We start from the raw sequence: 23,091 nt of genomic DNA, 5'->3' as shown, positions 1-23,091 counted from the left end.
AGTTGTCTTTTGGTAAGACTAAAAGATAACTATAAGACATCTTTTATAGTATTGTCGGAAAGACAACTTAAAAGGGACATCTTTCCGTCAATTTTTTATAGTTGTATTTTCGGCAAAGCAAAAAGTAAGCTAAAAGATATCTTTTCGGCCGTCCAGTCGGCAAAAGCAATAGGCCACGTGCAGACTTGCCCACCAGTTAGTGTGCGGCGCCGTCGATAGGCGGCTTAACTCTCTCGGGAGCAAAGTGCAGCCAAACGGCTACATAAAGACCACCTGCAGTGTGGTTAAGACAAGTAAAAATTAGCTTCCTTCACTGGAAGAGAGTAAATGCTGCCTATCCATTTCGTCTGGCAGCATTGTTACCCCCCCTCTCGTCCCCTCTCTCTCTCTTACTGCATCTAATACATGTAATTTACAATAAAACTTGGATCCATTTTAATGAGCTACAATAAATCGTGCTAAATAATTTTTTTTTCAAAACTAAACACATAATTAAATTTCATTAAAAATACTTTAATATATTCAGATTAAAAATTAATATTTACTAAAATATTAATAAAATAATAATAAAATAGGTCAATTGAGTAAGGTTTTCAGCAAAAAGTTCATTAAATTTCATTACATTTCATTATATTTTCAAGAAAATATTTCCATCAGTGTTCCCTGTTTCTCTTTGACCCATTATGCAGTGTTGCTACATTTTTATAAATTATGTATAATATTTCATAATTTTGAATTTAAAATTTAATGAACAACACATTGATGAATATAATTGTGAAGTTTCAACTCAAAATATTGATTATTAACAAAGTTATTGTATAAAATATAAATGGGTGTTCATATTACCGCCTTCTCTATACAAAAAGTGTAAATAGAGTCAAATACCTCGTATTCTTCACAAAAAATTTTTTATACATATAAAGATTTAGAAAAACATATTTAATAGTAATATCTATTTAATCCTAATTTAATGATAATATCTGTTTGATTTTGATTAATAGTAATATCTATTTTATTTATTTGATCTTGTTAAGGTTAACTTAATTTTAAATCAAAATTGCACGCATGCGATTATACGCACTCACGAGATATAAATTCAACAGCATGTAAGTTACCACAAAGAAGCTACTAATAATATGCATATTCCACAAATATAAATATTATTTTTTGTTACATTACACGTGACACGATTACACGTGAATTGAAAGTAGTCCTTTTCGTGTTACTTTGTTGTGCATAAAATCGTCGATTTTCACACAGAACAGTTTTCTCAAACAAGTAACTCATTATTACAATTTTTGTCCTCCAATAGATATCGATGCAAAAAAACTTTCTAGCATGACTTTCTGTTTGATCATTTTTCCCTCCTTTGTCTACGTTTAAGTTGATTTGGGTCGCAAGATGACATGCCTTCGATTATTGTTGAACGCATATCATCTTGCGACCCACACGGTAACTCTCACAGTTATCAACGCTTCGTCACTATCGTAAACTTTGGTTAACTTGTCAATTTATGTCACTTAAAGACATCAAATCAAACATTGTGTTATACCACGACCGCGTAAAAGAAGTCAAACATAATAATTAGTGTCAATAAAACTAGGTAAAGTTTTTTTCATTTTGCGAGGGACTTTCTCGCAGATCTCCCACTTTTTGCCCTGAACTTCCCGCTTTCTAAATCCCTTCTCACATTTTCTATGCATTTATAACAAAAAATAGTATGGATCGGCTTTTTCTGACTCGTGCGTCCACTCTCTGCACTAGTGCCGAAAAAATCGACTTGTTACACAGTTTACTATACTATAAATTAATCATTTAAATAATATATAAAAGATCCTGGATACTCGCCGCAGCCATATTGAATTTGTAAAGTTAGAAAAATATCATGCTAATAATAATAAATAAATATGTTAAAAATTTTATGTCGTTTTTAAATAAAAAGATAATTCAATAAAATAACACTTCAGATTACTTTAGTATACTTGTAAGATTTGTAAGCTGGCACAGACGCAAAATTAGGATGTCAATGTATCATGGCTATATTCCAAAACCATACAAATTTGCCTTATTTGTTTTCTAGGTATTGGCAGCACGTTAATTAAACCAAGTGTTTCAAACTCATTATGGTTCTAACCCGCAAATGCTCATGCGCGTACTCTGCTAAAGTATTTAGCTAAAAATGTTTTATTTGGAAATTGTGGACAAGTTAATAAAAAATGTTTAAATTTTTTATTATTAGAAGCATAGATCACTGTTCTATAAAAATCTTTATTCTTAATTTATAAAGACATTCTTTTAAAACAATTCTATTTCTTCGTCATTACTTTTGCTAGAACTTGTAAAAATGCATGTTGAGCATTATTACTTTATTTCTGTCCATCTTTGAAAATAATTTTTAATATAAATAAATAAAACTTGTTACAAGTGACTGTAAAAGTGCAAGCTATTAATTTTTATTTGGGTTACAACGAATTTAAAACACTCGATTTAATTAAGTGGCTATCAACATCTAAAAAAAAGTCAAACTAGTACAAATCGGAATATAATCAATTTCTTACCTTTAACGTCACAAATTTAATATGGCTGCGATGAGGGCCCAAGAATCTTAAACCAAAAATATATTTAATATAGTAATTAACCTTTGAAATATATTTGTCTCACTTACAAAACCATTATAAATTTTAAACAAATAATCCTATCAACTTCTACTTAGCCCATTTAGGACCAAATGGTCACTATTTTTTCTCCACGTTCAACGCTCAAATTTTTTACATAGACGTCGTAGAAAAAAAACTTAGCTAACGTTTTTAATAGTCTAAAACCTCCTCTTTCGAATGCCGGCGTCAGAATTGACGAGTAAAAAAAGTTATGGCCCATTTTTCCAAAAAAGAGCAACATTTTTCGACCTTTTTTTCTAAAAATTCCACATTTTGGATGCAAAAATGTTTTGCAGGATCATTGCAATAGGCATAAATCGTAGAATGGATATCTGCTCTTTCAAATCCTATTGCGAATTTTTAAAAAATTCAACATGGCGGTCAAAAGATGGAAAAACCAAATATATAACCAAAATATTTTCGATTTTTCGCTTTTTTTTCGTAATATCTCTTTAAAATACTTTAAAAATACCCAAGTTTGTTGTTTATGTGAGTCGAGATTATAATAATACATAATCAATATAAATAATAGCGGTCTTTTTCAAGAAATGCGAGAAAAACATTTATCGCCAAATAATGGAGAAAAGTCATAAGTGTTCATATCTGGTATTTCATCATGCTCACATCTACGCATACACCTATGTACATCAAATATATATATATATATATATATATATATGATTGTTTTTTTATTTTCACATTCCTTAGCTGTCAAAATATGTTGCCATTGCCCGAATCTCACCGCGAGGGGGTAACTGAATTAGAGAGTTCTTTTTGTTTTTTTTGTCCTTTGGTTTTTGTCTTTTTTAAAGCTTTGTTTCAGGAAATTTCATGATTTATGAAGGAACGCTTATAAATTCTATATGTTGGAATCAAATAAAAATTCTTTTTAAAAAATAAAAAATACAAAAAATTAAAATTTGAAAAAATACCCTCCCCAAATAAAAAAATAACAAAAAATAAAAAAATGAAGAAAGACTCTCAAGCGTCGGGCAACGGCAACACATTTTGACGGCTGAAGAATGTAAAAATAAGAAGATAATCATCTATACGGGGTCATTTAGAACAACTTTAGGTCCGTAAAATGACGTATTCCTGACGCAATTCTAAGACGATTTTTCCTTTACCAAAATTTTATTTGAAACGTGGTTTTTGAGTTATAAGCCAAAATAGTTAACAAATCACGCGTCGAGTACAGAAGGCAGGCAGGAGCGGCGCGCCACGAGCGTAACGCGGGCGTGGCTGACTATCCGCGTCAGCTGATGGGTGATTGCCACCGCGTAAGTCGCTAATTATTTTATCTTATAACATAAAATTATGCTTTAAATAAAATTTTGGTAAAGAAAAGATTGTCTTGGAATTATGTTAGAAACACGTGTTTCTTAAAATCACTGTAATAACTAAAAGTTGTTCCTATCGCCGGCCGTCGAACGCTGCAACCAGCTAATTGCTACACGCGATGTGTGTGTATGCCGTGTTTGTGTGTGTGTGTGTGTGTGTGTGTGTGTGTGTGTGTGTGTGTGAGAGAGAGAGAGAGAGAGAGAGAGAGAGAGAGAGAGAGAGAGAGAGAGGGGGGGGGAGGGGGAGAGGGAGAGAGAGTATATGCGTGCGTGTGTATGAACGTCTTTCCGACCTCACCCTCTCTCTCTCTCTCTCTCTCTTTTACACAAACACGGCATACACACACATCGCGTGTAGCAATTAGCTGGTTGCAGCGTTCGACGGCCGGCGATTAGGAACAACTTTTAGTTATTACAGTGATTTTAAGAAACACGTGTTTCTAACATAATTCCAAGACAATCTTTTCTTTACCAAAATTTTATTTAAAGCATAATTTTATGTTATAAGATAAAATAATTAGCGACTTACGCGGTGGCAATCACCCATCAGCTGACGCGGATAGTCAGCCGCGCCCGCGTTACGCTCGTGGCGCGCCGCTCCTGCCTGCCTTCTGTACTCGACGCGTGATTCGTTAACTATTTTGGCTTATAACTCAAAAACTGCGCTTTAAATAAAATTTTGGTAAAGGAAAAATCGTCTTAGAATTGCGTCAGGAATACGTCATTTTACGGACTTAAAGTTGTTCTGAATGACCCTGTAGACATTTGAAATTCGAACGCATGACTTGTGCTAGATACAGAGATGGGCGAATTTGTAATTGACTATTACCAAATTAAAAATGCTTAAAACAATGAATAATTAAATGTGATTTAATTACACATTATTTTGAACATTTGTAATTAAACACCATTGAATTGCTAATTTGTTTGAGCATTTGTAATAGATGTCCAGAGTAATTGTTACTCAAAGTAATTAAATTACATGGATGTAATTTAATTACATTTGTGTAATTCAATTACATTTGTGTAATTTTAATTATTTACAATTAAATTAAATATTCTCGAAGAGGTAATACTTAAAGAGAGCTCACAGTTCACCAAATTTGTTAAAACTTAACAATATTGTGTTTTTGTGCGTAGAACACGAATCTGGCAAAAAAAGCGTCGCTCTGCCCCGCGAAACGAGATATTAATCGTTAAAGTTCACTATTTGACAGATTATGGAACCTGTCATACTGACGAAATGTTGCGACTGAACATGGTCCCGTGGCCATATATGCGCATACTTTTGATTGAAAAAGAATATATTTTTAGAAAATGCGTGGGCGGGGAAGGGGCTTTGCCCCTTCCCCTGCCCGTAATTTTTTCTAACCTAACTCAAACATTTTAAAGTCGCTATTTGGTTAACGCAAAAACATTGGAAACGAATAGCATGGAAAAACTGTCCACTACAGTTTTTCTACGCACCATATAACCGTGTGCAATTTTCAATTCAAGGATAATTCTTGTGCAGTTTTTTCACGTAGAATTTTTTGTGTACAATATATTGTGTAGAATATTCTGATTGTGTACAATTATTTTGTGTAGAATATGATCAGTGCCAAGAATAACTGTCGTTAATGAGGTTCTATCTCTTTCTAATGCAGAATAGTGGGGAAGCATAGCGACCAATAACGGTGTCAGAGCGTGAGTGTGTTGTCATTTAGTATGCATGTTGTCGATGTGAGCTTCATGTGAGATCAGATGATCAAAACGGATATTTTGAGATAAGTGAGTTTAACGTGTAAATAATTTTATTTAAACAATTGAAATAATGGTGTTGAGTTGCTGCGTATGCAAAATAGAATATTAAAAGGACCTTCCTCGCTATTACGAAGTTACGCCCACTAGAAAAAGATAGCAACCCATATTAACAGTTATCCTTTTCTGAATGACGGATACCCCCACCACCGTTTCTCCACCTCATAAGCAGTCTATTCTAGTAAGTCTATACTATCGATGAACAGATGGCGCTAAGTAAGGTCTTCACACTAGCTTCAAGCTATTTGGACCAAAAATGACGACGACCCATAAGGTCAAATGCTATATTTCACACACACGTCAAAAGCAAAGCGCACGCACACACACACACACACACACACACGCACGCACGCACGCACGCACGCACGCACGCACGCACGCACGCACGCACGCACGCACGCACGCACGCACGCACGCACGCACGCACGCACGCACGCACGCACGCACGCACGCACGCACGCACGCACGCACGCACGCACGCACGCACGCACGCACGCACACACACACAGTACAACTGCAGATATGACTCGTGTTACGACGCATACAAATACAACTCAATGGACCAAAAGTGGCTGATCTTCTCGTTTAAGTCTTCATAGGAAAAAAATTAAAACTTTTTATGAATATTGTAAATGTAATATACAATGTAAATATAAATATTGTAATAGTTGGAAAAATGTGTTGTGGGCTTCAAACTGGATTCTATAGCCAATATAAAATATTGTATTATTCTGGAAATATTAATCAGAACACATGACAGATTGATTAATTAGAAAGATCTTGTGTACTCATGCTACATTAATATGTATTACGGGCGTTTTCTGACAATTCTGACGAGTGCACGTATTTATATATGCTCAGAAATTCCTTGTAATAGCTATTCGAGATGTATTATCTTGTAATTTTTATATGTAATTTATGATTAATATTTAAAAAAAATTAATTCAAACTCATATTTTAAATATATCGATATTTCAGGTGTTATCGGTCATCATCTTAAACCCACCATTTTAAGTTTAATTATTTGATTTATTATTAATAATCGAACAAGAACCTTAATCCACGTTCATATTTTAAATATACCAATATTTCAACATTTTATGGCTGCCATTTTGAATCCGTCATTTTAAATTTTAATTTTAATAGCTAATTTAGAATCAGCGCTCAAAAACTCATAAAACTATCTTCATATAAAACGCATCTCTTCTAAGAAAATATGATAATTATGCACAATAAGGGTGGCCTCACCGATTTCAATGACTTGATATATGTTGTCAAGGACACTGTCTAAGTAATGTACGAAAAGTTTTAATCATTGCTAGTCATTTATTAAAGTTTTTTACAATAAAAGTTTAATAAAAATTTTCATTTAACGTAATAATTTTGATTTTCTTTTGCATAAAATAACAAAAATATAAGTAAAAGAGCTCATATTTCCTTCAAAGCGGTTGCAGTATTTATTTACATTTCTTGTAATTATTTACATTTTTCGCAAGTTTGTTTTCGTAATTGTCAATATATTCTTTCAGTTTCTCTTAATCGTTTTGTGTGGAAAATCGTGTAAGTTATGTGGTATAGAGAACGGGCGGGGAAGAGATTCCTCCCTTTGCACTCCCTCCCCATAATTTTTCCTAACTTTAACCCAACCAATTTTAATTCGCTACTTGGCCACAATTTCAAATCTGGCATTGCAACCTAACCTAATCTAACCTAACCTAACTTAATCTAAAAGGGTTAGGTACTCTGCCCCTCCCCCGTCCACGTATTCTCTGTACTACATAACTTAATAACTTTCCATGTAAAACGAGATCCTTAAACACCGACGAGAGACTGTTGATAGTCTCGTCATAAAATACGTGCACATTTGAAATTTGCGCACTTTTTGTATGCACTTGTGGCCAAAGACTGTCCGCTGTTTATGCTCATGTTGCTAATTTTCGTAAAATCAAAATTATTACGCTTTAAGAATAATATTTATTAAACTTTTATTGTAAAAAACTTTTTAATAAATGATGAGCGACGATTAAAACTTTTTGTACGTTACTCAGAACTGTGTCCTTGACAATATATATCAAGATTATCGGCGAGGTCACCTTTATTGTGCATAATTACCAAAAATACATAAGAATTAAATTAATTAAAAATAATTTATATAATAAAATAATATTTATACCTATTGAATAATTATTGAAGTTATAGAATTATTTTTCAGTTAAAAAGTTATTAAATTTAAACTTTAAGATAAAATTATTGTAAATCAATAACCTAAGACTTTAAAAAGTAGTTTGTAATATTTATATAATTTCAAATTTGTTCTGCTGAACACAGACCATACATTGACAAATAAAATTAAGTAAAATATAAACTAAAAAAATAACTACTAAATTAATTACTAATTATTACAAAAAATGTAATTGTTATAGTTACAGGAAAAAAAAAGTTAAATTATAACTACTGAAAGAAAGTCCATCTTTGTTACAAATAACAAATTACTTCTTAATCTTGTCGAGAATATGTTACTTACTTTGAGCAATTCTTCTCTTTGTTTTCGTCGACGTTCTATAATAGCTTCTTCATCTTCTTCTTCCTCGATATCAATATCTCTGATGTCTTCTTCGCTTGAGCTGTCCGAATGTTCTATCTTAAGACCTTCCGATAAAGAATCTTTGTACTTATCGCTACGATCTCTCTTGTTATTTCTCTCTCTATCCTTTTCGCGATCTCTAATATGATCCCTGAATTGTTGCTTATCTCGATCTCTGTGACTTCGAGAAGGAGATCTGGATCTTTTATACCGATCGTTTCGTTCTCTTTCTGATCTGGTTCGATTTAAACTACGTGATCTTCTCACGGTATTGCGAGACCGATCGTCGATTCGATGATCATGATATCGAATTTCTCGTCGATCGCGACTACCATCATGTCGATCTTTATTTCCATGACGATCTTTGCTCTTACTATCCCTTTTGTCACGACTAGCATGACGGCGGGGCTCTCTACTCGATAATCTATCATGACTGCGTTGATCGTGACTAATGTGACGATCTCGACTGTCTTGACGCTCGCGACTTCCCATTCTGTCGTGGCTTTTGTTATCTAAACTTTTTAACTCATTGTTACGAGTTTTTGAATTATAATGGATAGGTGGCTCTCGTTTTCTGTTTTCTTCTCTATATGTATATATTGTTAATGCAATAAATTATTAATATAATAATAATATAATATAGTAAATAAACTAATAAAATATATTTTTGATAACAAATAACTTTCAATAAATCATATTGGATAAGATGAATAAGATGAATAATAACTTCAAGGACACTTTTCGAACCCTTACTGGATGCCATGGATCATTCAATTAACTTTGTATAAGTATACAATTATAAATATAAAAATATGTATATAAAAATTAAGCAATTACATCCTACTCTCACATATACTTTTAACATTTTTAGAAAGGCAGTTATGGACTAGATGTGGGGTTATGGAATTCGCAATATCTTATATACTTTGTGTTGAGTTTTGGGGATAACTGTCTAAATTACTTTTTTACGTATTGTTTAGACATTATAACATGGCCATTGGTCATTAGTGTTTGTTTTATTGTCATAAAACCTGTATTTCAGTATTGCAAGTATATGAAAGTTTTATTGGTGTCTATTCTTTACCTCATTTTGAGAAGTATGTTGGGTATTAATTTTTTAACATTTGAAGGACTTGAATATATTTCAAATACCATAATTAAATTTAATGTTCGACGTAATGTGTGCATTTGACATGTAAAATTATATGTTCTTGTGTTCAGGGTTATGGACTCTTGTGATTGTCGTAAGTTTGAGTCCTATAATCAATTCCCTAATATTTTTTACAATATTTTTCAATATTTATCTAATATTGTTTGTTATAATACTTTTATAGCATTTTTATAATACACAAAGTCACAAGAGCCAAAGATTCTTATATTTATATTTTTGATTCTTATGTGTAGTACTATGTATAAGAAATTGATATTTCTGTAATACTAATAAGTAAGACCTGCCAAAGAGCATTAATTTTTCATTTTTAAAAATAAAAATAATTAGAGAATATTTGTTGGTAATGTTCCATATCTCCCTACAAGTTCCATAACCACTTCTTTCCCTTTTCAATAATTTTTTAAATTATGTTTGTTATATATATCTAAAAAACTTCTGTTTACAATATGATTGATAGAATTCTATAGGTAACAAACTTGTACCAACAAGGATGGTGTCACACAAATTTGACAAGGAGATGCCAATATTTGCTAACTCTACTTTCAAATAAGCAATAGTGCATTTGAAAATGGAGGTGAAAAGCAAAAACCCTATTTTGGCTTTTGGGTTAATGGGCCTTAGTTTCTGAGAAAATTGCATTTAAATATGTGCATTCGATAGGATAAGTACAATTTCTCGGCATCAAGTGTGGTGTGGTCGCAGGTGCTAGGTGCTAGATGCACGCTTAACGTTTTGTTCCATGCGAGCTGGGTCCGAGACCAGTGACAAATTTTTTTTAATTTATATTCCAATTAAATTTATTTTTTTTATTCTTTAAAATAAACTTTTTTGCGGTTTTAATAAATTTTTATGTTATTAAATATAATAAAAAATAACATTTTTTATTTACTATAAAATTCTGACATTCTTATACAATATCGCGTTTATTTTTTAATTTTAATGGGTACCAAGCAATTATTTTGCATATTTTAGTTATATTTTCTTAATTTTTTAAAAATTGTGTTTCCCAACCAACGTACATAATAAAAAAATGTATTTGCAACACGCGAACTGTATTTATGTCGCACCATGAACATATCATAAATTTTATGATATGTTCACGGTGCAAGAAACATTTATGTTTTCAATGTTTTTATGTAAATTTCCACTTATAATATTGTACAAAAATGTCAAAATTTTATAATAAATAAGAATATATAACTTTTTATTATATTTACTAACATTATAAAAATTTATTAAAACCGTAAAAAAATTTTATTTTAAAGAATAAAGAAAATAAATTTATTTGGCATATAGACTAAAAAAAATTGTCACAACTGATCTCAAACCCAGCTCGCACGGATAGCAAAACAGTGGGCGCGCACTTAGCACCGCGGTCACTGCGCTTCATGCCGAGAAATGGCTTTTGTACTTACCTTATCAGCTAAAAATGCACGTATTTAGATGCAATTTTCTCAGAAACTAAGGCCCATTCACCAAAAAACCAAACACGATTTTTGTTTTCTCACCTCCCTTTTTGATGCACTATAGCTCATTCAAAATTAGAGTTAGCATAGATAGATGTTGGCATCTCTTTGTGAGTTATTTAAATAAAACAAAATAGTTTACAAGTCTTCTCTACTCTTCTTTACCATCTTCTCTACTCTAATTATAAAAATGTTACGACTTTAATTATAAGCAACAAGATATTTTAAGAAAAAAATACACAGAACACGTGTCCATTAAGTGATAATAATTTTAAGTTTTCGTCAACTTACCGTCTATCTGATTCTCTTCTACGTGTCTCATCCCTTCTCAATAGATCTTTACGTTTTTGCTGGTCATCATCTACTTTTTTATTAAGTTCGTCTTTTTTTGTATCTTCTTTCTGTCTTTCATAAATTTTTCGTGAAGATCTATCGTCTCTTCGAGTATCTTCTCTTTTTCCTTCCTCTCTAAGGCGGTTTTTTTCATCTCTTTTTCTATCAAAATCTCTTCTCTTATCTTTGTGCTGTTCGCGAGTTTTTCTATCTCTAGTGATATCAACTATAACACGTCTTTCGGATTTTATCACTTTCTTACGTTCTCTACTGCCTGATTTGCTTCTATCTCGTTTTTTCGATGATACATCGATATCGCTATCATCTTCTACAAGTATGACATCGGGTGTTTCTGCCACAGTTTTAGATTCTTCTTCCTCTTCTTCCTCTTCTTCTCGTAACTCTTTATCGTCACCCTTTTCAGAATCATCCGAGAGATATTGTACTAAACATGCTTGCAATCGTTCCTATACATATACATACAATACAGTTATAATAAATTCAAACAATAATCATACAAGATAATTCAAACTACTGAAATATTTATTAAATGCATGTTCCAATATACGTTAAAGCTATAACATATATCCGAGTTGTGATATAAATTTCAATAGTTATTCAAACTATTTACTTTATTTTAAAAAAAATTCCTGGTTTTTCAAAATTTTATTCGCAATTTTATATAAGAATACATAATTTCTTAACAGCTTTCACCTTTTGAACCAGTTATTCTTGGTGGCATTCACTTAGACACGGTTCAAATAAACACGCTGCATTTGCACACGGTGTTTTTAACACAATATCTTGCGCACCGTTCATTTGCATACCGTTCATTTGGACATGGTGCTTCTGGACACCGTTCATTTACACACCGTTCAGTTGCGCACCGCTCACTCGCCGTACAGTTGGACACAAAAAGAAACGGACACACACACACGGGGAAAGTACAAGGGGAACCTTCGGCCCCCCTCCCGCACCCACCCCGTCGGTAGAGTGCTCTCAGCATAGTTACTTCTCACTATGTCCAAGTGAACAGTGTGCAAGTGAACGGTGTGCAACTGAACAATGTACAAATAAAAAGTGCGCAAAATATTGTGTCCAAAAGCACCGTGTCCATTCGAACCGTGTGCAAATGCACTGCTCCCATTATTCTTGCTTACCAATTTCAATAAAACACTGTATCCAGGGGTTTTTTTAGGTTGCTGATTAATATCAGTCACTTTAATATCAAATTTTCAAACTTAAAAATGGCGGATCCAATATGGCAGACGTATAAAAATAAATAAAAATTAAACCAAATCTTGTGAAACTTAGTATTTAGGTGTTTTTTTAAAATGCTGATAACAAATTTGTTGTCAGATTTTCAAAATTCAAAATGGCGGACCAATATGACAAAACTCCTAGATACTAAGTTTCGGAAACTACTTGAATTTTTATTTTTATACACGCCATATTGTATTGTTAAAAATTCATTTCTACATTCTTGTCGAATCACACATTGCGCGGGCAATCCTCATGAGAACGAGCACACGTACCAAGGCGACGCTCTGATCACGCATCGCGTTAGCGCCACCATCGCATCTTTTCTTTGTCTTACGCGCGCTTCACCTTGCTCGCGCTACCCCTCTCTATCTCTACGTTCAACTCGTGTAACAATCGCAGTCGCGTCTTGTACGCTTACTTTTACATTTAGAAGCCAGAGACTCTTTGAGCGCACTAAAGTCTCTTTAACGAAGCTGCCCTACCCATGCTCGAGGGAATTTCCCCTAAGCCAATTACAACCACTAAGGAGTATCAAGAACTATACCAGGACTCAATAATCCATATACGAACATAGCAGTCACACTCTCCCCAGGTGTCTGCTATAGGTCAATGACCTAACTAACCGTGGTACTGTGACTCTTACCAGAGTCGGAAATCCATTCGGGGAACAACAAGAAGAAGCAGAAGAAGAAGAACAAAGAACAAAGCTGCCCCGTCTATTGTATTAAACATTACTATAAATAAATACTGTGTTTATTCGAGCACGTTCGTACATTGCCTTCCACACCTACACCTAACAGGTTATGGACCCAAGCACCCACGCCTTTGTATAACACGTGCTCGCATGAGAATCGCGAACCGTTATACTTGTGAAATTCGCGAGATTTAGTGTCAAGAGTAAATATGCATCTCATTAATATAATCCGACAAGCCAATCTCGCATTCACCGAAGAATAAAATGTCGTACGGCACGATGAACTCAAATGGCTTCAAGCTCTTATCCCAGAATAATTATGACACGTGACAAATTCAAGCAGAGGCACTGCTTATCAAGAACGACACCGTGGGCGTACGTCTCAGGAGAGAAACCGAACCCGACCGTTTCAACGGACGCAACGGCGAGGGAAGTATCTCAGGCAGCATACATGGATCGCAGAAGATCATAAGGCAAAATCAGACCTAATTTTATCCATACATCCATTCAAACTGAAACAGATTAAAGGGTGCGATACGTCGAAAGACGTATGGGATAAACTAGAGTCCATATACGCGTTGAAGGGACCCGCGTGCAAGGCAACCCTCTTAAAGAGCCTCGTATTGCGTAAAATGCCAGAGAGTGAAGACATTAAGAATCATCTCAACGACATTTTCGACGCGGTCGATAAATTACAGTCAATGAATGTCAAAATCAACGGAAACGTGCTCGCGATTATCGTGTTATACAGTCTTCCGGATAATTATGATACATTTTGATGCGCCATGGAATCGCGGGATGATTTGCCAGATACCGAGACGCTAAAAATAAAAATTATCGAAGAAAGCGAAGCTAGAAAGCGAAAAACGGCAAACAAGGAATCAGGCGCCTTACTCGTAAAAAATCTAAAATTTAGATTTTTCACAAGGCGCCTAATTCCTTGTCTGGCGTTTTTCGCTTTCTAGCATCACTTTCTTCGATAATTTTTCGTTGATTTAGATTTAGATGGTGTAAGCCCGGCTATGCATCAACATCGTCGCCAAAACTGAATATCCACGATTCCAAGCTTCTGTTCTGCATTTTGTGGGATCAGCTGAGTGTAATTTATTATGAGCTGCTCAAACCAAATAAAATCATTACGGGAGATCTTTACCAACTATAATTAATGCGTTTGAGCCAGGCATCGAAGGAAAAACGGCCGCTATACAAGCAGAGACACGAGTAATTTTGCAGCATAACAACGCTCGGTCACATGTTGCAAAATTAGTAAAAACTTACTTGAAAACGCTTGGGAAATAATGGGAAGTCCTACCCCACCCGCTGTATTCACCGGACATTGCTCCTTCCGACTACCACTTGTTCCGATCGATGGCACATGGCCTAGCTGAGCAGCACTTCCATTCTTATAAAGATGCCAAAAATGGGTCGCCTTTTGGATAGCTTCAAAAGACGTGTCGTTTTTCCGACGTTGAATTTAAATGCTACCAGAAAGATGGGAAAAAGTAATGGCTAGCGATGGACAATACTTTCAGTGACAGGTTTTTTACTGATTTTTTTAAAATAACGCATTAATTTTCACAAAAAAACAGCAAAAACTTATTCAACATCCTAATATCTTTAGGAAGAATCGTCGCAGGCTTACATAGCGAACAAGTGTGAACGATCAAAAATCTGGCACGGGCGATTGGATCATTTAAATGCGCAAGATCACAATTCGATGTGGAAAATACAATCCGTCAGAGGTCTAAAGCTCGAATCTGTCACGAATCAAATCAACTGCGAGGTATGTGCAGCAGGAAAATTATCCAGAACCCCCTTCGCAGCCACCAGCAAGAAAAATGTCGGCATTCTAGACATAGTGCACACAGACGTGTGCGGCCCCATGAGAACAGAATCACACGGCAATGCCCGATACTTCGTCACGTTTATAGACGACGCTAGTCATTGGTGTCAAGTATATTTCATAAAACACAAGAGCAAAGTTACTCAAAAATTCAAGGACGTCATGACATTCGCTGAAAGACAGACGGGACAAAAAATCAAAGCAGTTCAATCGGACAACGGAAAGGAATATTGCAATTCGACTCTGAGCCAGCTATTCGAGAAACATGGAATCAAGCATCGCTTACCCCTGAACAGAATGGTGTCTCCAAGCGCAAAAACAGAACTCTGGTCGAGTCAGCACGATGTATAATCATCTAATCGAGACTACCATCGTCTTTTTGGGCCAAAGCCGTCTCGATGACAACTATGTTAGAAACCATTGCATCATTAAAAGTATCGATTCCGGAACTCTTCGAAAAATGGAACGAACGATGCCAAAGTGTTGCGCACATGCGAACATTCAGCTGTAAAGCATTTGTTCTGAATAAATCACCTGGAAAAGGAAAATTCGACATCCGAGACATAGAAGGAACATTTGTCGGATACTCAGAATCTTCAAAGGCTTACAGAGTGTGAAATTCGAAGGATAGAAAAATCCACGTCTCAAGGGATGTGAAATTCTTTGATGAGTTCGACATAAAGGAATCACCCGAAGACATTGTAGACCAGAATATCAAAAATGGACCACACAGAATCTTGTGCGACACTTGTTCAAAGAAAGATTTTCATAATACGTACATAAGACCAAATACCCCAAGCCCCGTCGAAAAGGGAACGGACGACGACAAAATCACGAAGAAAGCAATCGACAACGATGCGGAAGTTCCGAGACCAGACAAACCAAAAGGAGCTACAACGCGTAAATCGACGCCTCCAACCAAACAATACAACTTGAAAAACAGTAAACATGAAGCACCAAGTAAATTTACAGGAGCGGACTCAGACAAGGATGTCGAATCGCATGAATCAATGTTCGCGATGCTCGCCAGTAAAATAAATTTCACGAAAGCCGTCGCAAGTACGGACTCAACTAAATGGAAGAATGTCATCTATAATGAAGTGAAAAGTCTCATAACCAACGACACTTCGGAGCTCGTTGATAAGCCAAAGGATAAAAACGTCATCGGTTGTAAAATCATTCTCAGGAACAAGCACAAAGCGGACGGAAGTCTTGAAAAACGAAAGGCACGAATTGTAGCAAAAAGTTTTTCGCAACGCCCTGACATAGATTTTTGTGATACCTTCACACCCGTCGCTCGACTCAGTTCACTTAGAATGTTAATTGCGTTATCATCTCAACTAGGCATGACAATTTCGCAGTTGGACATCGCCACATATCTACATGAAGACATGGACGTCAATGTATATATGAAGACATCTGAACTCTTGGAAGAAATGCTCACCAGAATTACACGTGATAAATCTGCTATGGGGATACAAAACCCAACAAGGCAAATGTTATCCCAGCTACACCAAGAACATAAAGTTTGTTGCCTAAAAAAGGCGTTATACGGATTACGTCAAGCGGGACGTCAATGGCACTTCAAGCTCACTACAGCACTGAAGAAAGCCGGCTTGACCCCGACAAACGCCGACTCCTGTATTTACATCAACGAGAAGAAGACGATATTTCTACTAGTATATGTCGACCACATATTAATCGCCTTAAGAGATCAAGCCAAAAAACAAAAAATCGTTGACGTACTACAAAAATGGTTCGCCATCAAAGATCTCGGAGAAGCAAAATATTGTCTTGGGATAGAGATCGATCAAACAAGCACCGGGATATTCACTTCTCAATCAGGATACATCAAGGAGTTTCTGACAAAATTCGGAATGACCGATTGCAAGGGCGCCAACACGCCCTTAACCTACGGTCGCAAGCTAACCATTAAGGACTGCAAAGAAGACGACACATTAATTCCATACAAGGAGCTCATCGAAAGCTTAATATACCGAACCTTAGGTGTCAAACCAGACATAGCTCACGCTACAAGCGTCAATTTAACGCTCATCACAACAAAACGGACGGCAGCCAATCACGTTTTTCGATACTTGAAACATGCCATCAACCTAGGACTAACATTCAAACACACAAAAGAAAATCTAGTTGACGTGGATGCCGACTAGGGGAATTGCACAATCGACAGACGATCGTACACAGGTTGAGTCTTTTTATTCGCAAAAGCTGTAGTCATCTGGAAGTCCCGCAAGCAGAGGACCATGGCTCTCTCATCGACGAAGGCAGAATACATGGGGCTGATAGACGCTGCCAAAGAAGCGATTCACCTCATCGACTTCCTGAAGAAATTTGGGTTCGCTAATCAAGCGAACGTCATCATATACAACGACAATCAAGGAGCTAGGAAACTAGCACGAAATCTCATCTATCATGGAAGGTCTAAGCACATCAACATCCGTCATCACTTCATCAGAGAGGCGCTAGCCAATCATCCCATAAGACTGCGGTATTTACCAAGCGAGGAAATGTTGGCGGACGTTCTAATCAAAGCTTTGGAGAACTCGAAGCACCAGACATGCATCTATGGTTTAGGTCTAACATGGCTCAACGATGAAGAATGTCAAAATTAAGGGGGCGTGTTAGAAATTCATTTCTACATTCTTGTCGAATCACACATTGCGCGGGTGATCCTCATGAGAACGAGCACACGTATCAAGGAGACGCTTTGATCACGCATCGTGTCAGCGCCACCATCGCATATTTTCTTTGTCTTACGCGCGCTATGCTTCTCTATCTCAAACACTCTACGTTCAATTCACGTAACGATCGCCGCCGCGTCTTGCGCGCTTACTTTTATACACGAGAACCCCAAGACTCTTTGAGCGCACTAAAGTCTCTTCAACAAAGCTGCTCCGCCTATTGTATTAAACATTACCATAAATAAATATGTTTATTCGAGCACGTTCGTACATTGCGTTCACACCTATACCTAATATGTATCCACCATTTAAAATTTTTTAATTCTGATAACAGATTCGCAATCTCAGCAGCACAAAAAATCCCCAAATACTAAGTTATATGAAAATTGATTAAATTTTTAATATTGTATCCGTCATTTATGAAAATCTGACAATAGATTCGTAATCAGCAACCTCAAAGATTCCTAGATGTAGAGTTTTGTAGAAATTGATGTTCTTCTCTCAGAAAAAATAAATTTGGAGAACATGCATTGTCCCAAAAAATTATAATCCCGAAGTTTAAGATTCAAGACATTGTCCTAAAAAGTCAAAATCCTGAAACTTAAGACTTGAGACATTGTAAAATTCCCAAAAACTTTTTTAATAAAATAAATAGAAAAAATTATTTTGTTTGGTTAAATTATGTGTCAGTATGTCCGCGCGCGCGTGTATGTGTGTGTAGAAACTTTTAATTATGAATTTAATTAAAGTTTTATTACAATTATAAAATAAATATAATTTTAATTTTTTATCAATATGTAATTGAAATTAATTTTTATACAATTGCAACTTTAATTAATTATAATTTAATTATGATTATTGAATATCAATGTTTAATTATATGATTTCAATATTTATTATACTTTATTTAATTGTAACTTCACATAATTAAAACTAAAATATAATTGAAATTAATTACAAATGTTCAATTTTTTAAATTATTACAATATAACCATAACTATAATTTATAATTTATGTATCATAATATATTTATGCATTTTTACATATTAATGAACTTTCCAGACAGCACACAATATTTATAAAATATTTACAAAATATCTATAATATTTATTTTAAATATTTTATAAATATTTTTGTGACGTTAGATTTGACAGATGATAAAAATTTATCATAAATATTACATAAAAATATTTATGAAATATTTATAAATATTTACAAAATATAACTACAAATCATTATTTTTTATTTACCATAAATATTGTATAAAATATTTAGTCTATATCTTAATAATATATTAAATAAAAATGTTTCCTTCATGTATATAAAATATATATCAAATATTTATATAATTTTTAAAAAATAAACAGAAATAAATATTTATAAGTATTTATCATAAATATTGTGGGCTGTCTGGGTTATTAATGTTAAAAAATCTTCGATAAATAAATCATCATACAGTTCCACGCGTTCGTAAGCGCATTTTTTATTATCCAACTATAGTGCAACCGCGTTTACTGGCTTTTAATGTCGCTAAACCTCTGCGTGCCATTGCTTAAATTTATAATATTCAATTTTCAGGACATTGTTTCACGTCTTAAATTTCGGTCTTGTGACTTTTCAGGACAATGTCTCAAATCTTTAATTTTGGGATTTTGATTTTCAATGCCTCTAGTCTTAAATTTCGGAATTTTGACTTTTCGGGATGTTAGCTCACCTTTCGAATTTCGGTACATTTTTTCGGGACAATGCATGTCTTTTGTCAGTTTCCTGGTAATTATTCAGTTTAGAGGAAATAGCTCCGATGACCTTGACCTTAACATATGTTATCAAGGTCACCCTTCTAAGTAACCTTTAAAAGATTTTAGCCGTCGCTCGTGATTCGTTAAAAAGTTATTACCAAAAAAAGTTTTATTAATACGACACATAATTATTAAGTATAGGAGTACATCACATGGTTTTGCGACTTTCCAAGCGTAGCGAGATCCATCGAGGGATGGACCTTGCTACGCGTGGAAAGTTCATTAATATATAAAAGCGGGGGGTGCTTACAGAGCGAAACAACGTCCACGCCTGTACTTTACCACAAGGGTTTGCGACTTTAGATTTAAAATTGTGGCCAAATAGCGAATTAAAAATGTTTGGGTTAGGTTAGGAAAAAATAGGGGGAGGGGGTGCAGGGGGAGCCCCTCCCCCGCTCACACGTTATCTGCACCACACTTTGCATATGGATTAGCAAACATGCAAATCACGCATTTCATATATTATTAAATAATATAAAATATATATATTTTGGAACTTAAGATAGATAACAGTGATTGTGCAATTTAATATTTTCTACATCAATAATAAAGACTTATATTCGACTTATACATCGCGGACGTCTTATAACTGGTCAATAGTTATTTGGAGCCATTGAACAAAACACAGGCCGTTTATTTATTGTATTTGTTGAACAGCGATCCTCTGAAGTCTTGCTACTTGCTACCAATTATACGTCATCGTATTTTATCAGGCACTATTATTCATAGCGATTGTTGGCGGGCATACAATTCATTAAGTAATTATAATTATACGCATAAAACAGTTAACCATAGTAAAAATTTTATGGACTTAAGTACAGGAGTACATACTCAAAAATATCACAACGTCTGTGGCGGAATATTCGAGCTGAAATACCACGAAATGGCACTCGAATAGAACACTATATGTATTATATAGCTGAATTTATTTTTAAACGCAAATATAATTATTCCGAACAAATTGATAAATTCTTTAAAATTATGGCTTCCATGTATTCTATTAAAGAATATCACGAATAAATAAAATTATTGTATATAAATATTTCATACTTTCCTATACTTTAACTATATAAGTATGGATTGCCAGTAGCTAACTTCAGACTGGTAGCTAAGATGTGTCGCGCCACTATCGACCAATTGAAAAATTGGGGAACTAAAATAACGTCAGGGTTACGTTCAGAAACATCACCTAAATGTTTTTGTATCATTCTATCCTTGTCTCACATTCAACGAACAACAAAGATAGAATGATACCTAAGAGTACTCGGATAACGTTCTGAACGCAGCCAAGCTGTTATGAACGTTATGAAGCCCGTGGTCAGAGCGTTTAGAGATTATGAACAGTATTCAGAATTATATATTAGTATTAATAAAATGGATGTTTATTAAAATAACATTTTTATTGTTTTTTTTCCAGTGATAAAAATAATACAAAAAAATTATAATTTTTTTGGTATCTACGATTAGATACGTATAAAATAATAATCGTTGCAGCACAAGTTCACAATTTTTTTAGAATAAATAAAAAAAATAAATAAAACCCAAATGTGTTTAATAAAATAATACATTAAAAAATGTTAATGTATCTACTTAATAATTTTAATATGATTCTCATGAAATTATGGAAATTCTTAGCATAATAGAAAACCACAGATTCATATTAAGGGGGCATAGCAGTTTGGCGCTACCAAAAAAAGGCATTCTTCATGAATTTTTTTCACAGCCAAGAGACTAACTATAAAAATGAGACTTTTTGCATAATAAAGTACACCTTTTGTAATTCTTGTACAAATTTTATTGTACTAGTTTAGTTTAAAAATCCCCCCCTTTCACCGTCGTGTAGTTCTGCGGTAACCATAATATCTCCTTGCCTGTTCATCCAAAACACAAAAACCAAACGGGATCTTAAAGAAGAGTAAATTCCCTCGTCCTTGTCGTATCCGATTTTTAAAATTCAAATTTTAAACAAAATGGCGGATCTTTAAAATTAGAATGCCGATTTTCGGCCAAAAATTTTATTTTTGTTTGTTAAAAAAAAATAGAAAAAAAATTTGAATTTTAAAAATCGGATACAACAAAGACAAGCGAATTTCATAAGCTTTTAGTAGAAAAAAATAAAAATATTAAAAAAAAGGTAGATCGGTTGATCCGTTTTCAAGTTATCATGGTTACCGACTTTAAAAACATGGTTTTGAGAAAAACGCGTTTAAAATTTTCGAACGACGTTACTTTATTGTAAAACTGAATTCATTAAACTTATTATCGTCAATTCCTAGGCCATACAGGGAAGCCTCCTGTTCAAAATCTGTCTCTTTTTGTTCATTTTTAGAGACGGCGACTTATAGTGTCACGTGCCTTCTGTGTTGCGTGCTGTGCCCGGATGTCAAAAAGAGCAAGCGCACGCCTGTGCACTGCCCGATAAAATATATTGTGTAACTTTTTTACTTATTAGAATTAAAAAAAAAAAAAAACAGTTTTAGGACAACATTCTTGAAAGTTTAAAAATGCAATGTCAAAAAATGCTATAAAAAAAATATCGATTTTTTGAACCCAACAAACTGCTATGTCCCCTTAATAATATTAATTCCTCACTTGTTTTTAATAATAAAATTATATTATTATGGAAAACATATTACTTTAAAAATGCATAATACATTTCATCGACATAACTTAACAAAAACTATTATTTTTCAATATATATTAAAAAATAATAGTTTTGTTAGGTTATGTCGAAAAATAATGTTCAATTATTATTATTATTTATTATACTTATATTTTATATCGTATTAAAAATCTTATAATAAAATTTTGTTTAATTACAATTTTATTTATTTATATTTTAATTTTAATTATCTAATTTTAATTTTCTTAATTTAAATTAATCTCAACTTAAATTAAATTAATCTTAATTTTAATTTTAATTATCTAAATACATACAAATGCTATATTTTAATTATTTACGTTTAACAATAAAAGTTTTTTATATATATTTGTGTAACTTATTTACACTTTAAATTTCTGACATTACATTATCTTTATATTATTAGTTTATTTTTATTTAAGCCTGTATTTATGTTATATACTACTTATAAACTGATGTTCATAGCGTCTATATTTAAAATCATTTTTAGTTTATTTTCACATACTACAAGAATTATTTCATTGGTTACAGTCTTAAATATACAATCCGACTAAGAACACTACTTATAAAATATAAAATATACTTTATTCTAGTTAATGCTTTTTATGTGTTTATATTTCCCGCTCTTTGGTCGATGGGGCGGAGTCTAAATCTCAGAGATGTTGGCTACGGATTTCAGTACAAAAGTAAATAGGAAAAGTGGGGGACTAGCAGTCCGTACTTATATAGTCAAAGCTCGTATACTGCAAAGTGTGGTGCAGAGAACATGTGAGCGGGAGAGGGTCGGAGCCCCCTCCT

At 33.8% G+C, this 23,091-nt stretch overlaps 1 protein-coding gene across 7 annotated transcripts in view; it reads right to left on the bottom strand.

The window, feature by feature from the left end:
* LOC105831040 (serine/threonine-protein kinase PRP4 homolog) overlaps positions 1-23,091 on the bottom strand; it is a 74,938-nt gene that overhangs the window by 28,369 nt on the left and 23,478 nt on the right. For all 7 annotated transcript variants that reach the window (XR_004963871.1, XM_036288912.1, XM_036288916.1 and 4 more), the window contains exons 6-7: positions 11,310-11,818; positions 8,322-8,967 (exon numbers count right to left, since the gene is read on the bottom strand). Coding sequence is in view for 6 of the 7 variants with exons in the window: in XM_036288912.1 (XP_036144805.1) it covers positions 8,322-8,967; positions 11,310-11,818 (1,155 nt within the window). In the remaining variant the exon portion in view is untranslated. The remainder of the gene's footprint in view (positions 1-8,321; positions 8,968-11,309; positions 11,819-23,091) is intronic.

Source organism: Monomorium pharaonis, chromosome 6, assembly GCF_013373865.1.
Source record: "Monomorium pharaonis isolate MP-MQ-018 chromosome 6, ASM1337386v2, whole genome shotgun sequence".
NCBI lineage: Eukaryota > Metazoa > Arthropoda > Insecta > Hymenoptera > Formicidae > Monomorium > Monomorium pharaonis.
The sequence above is the reverse complement of the archived record's forward strand: the minus strand, read 5'-3'. Positions and strand labels throughout refer to the sequence as shown.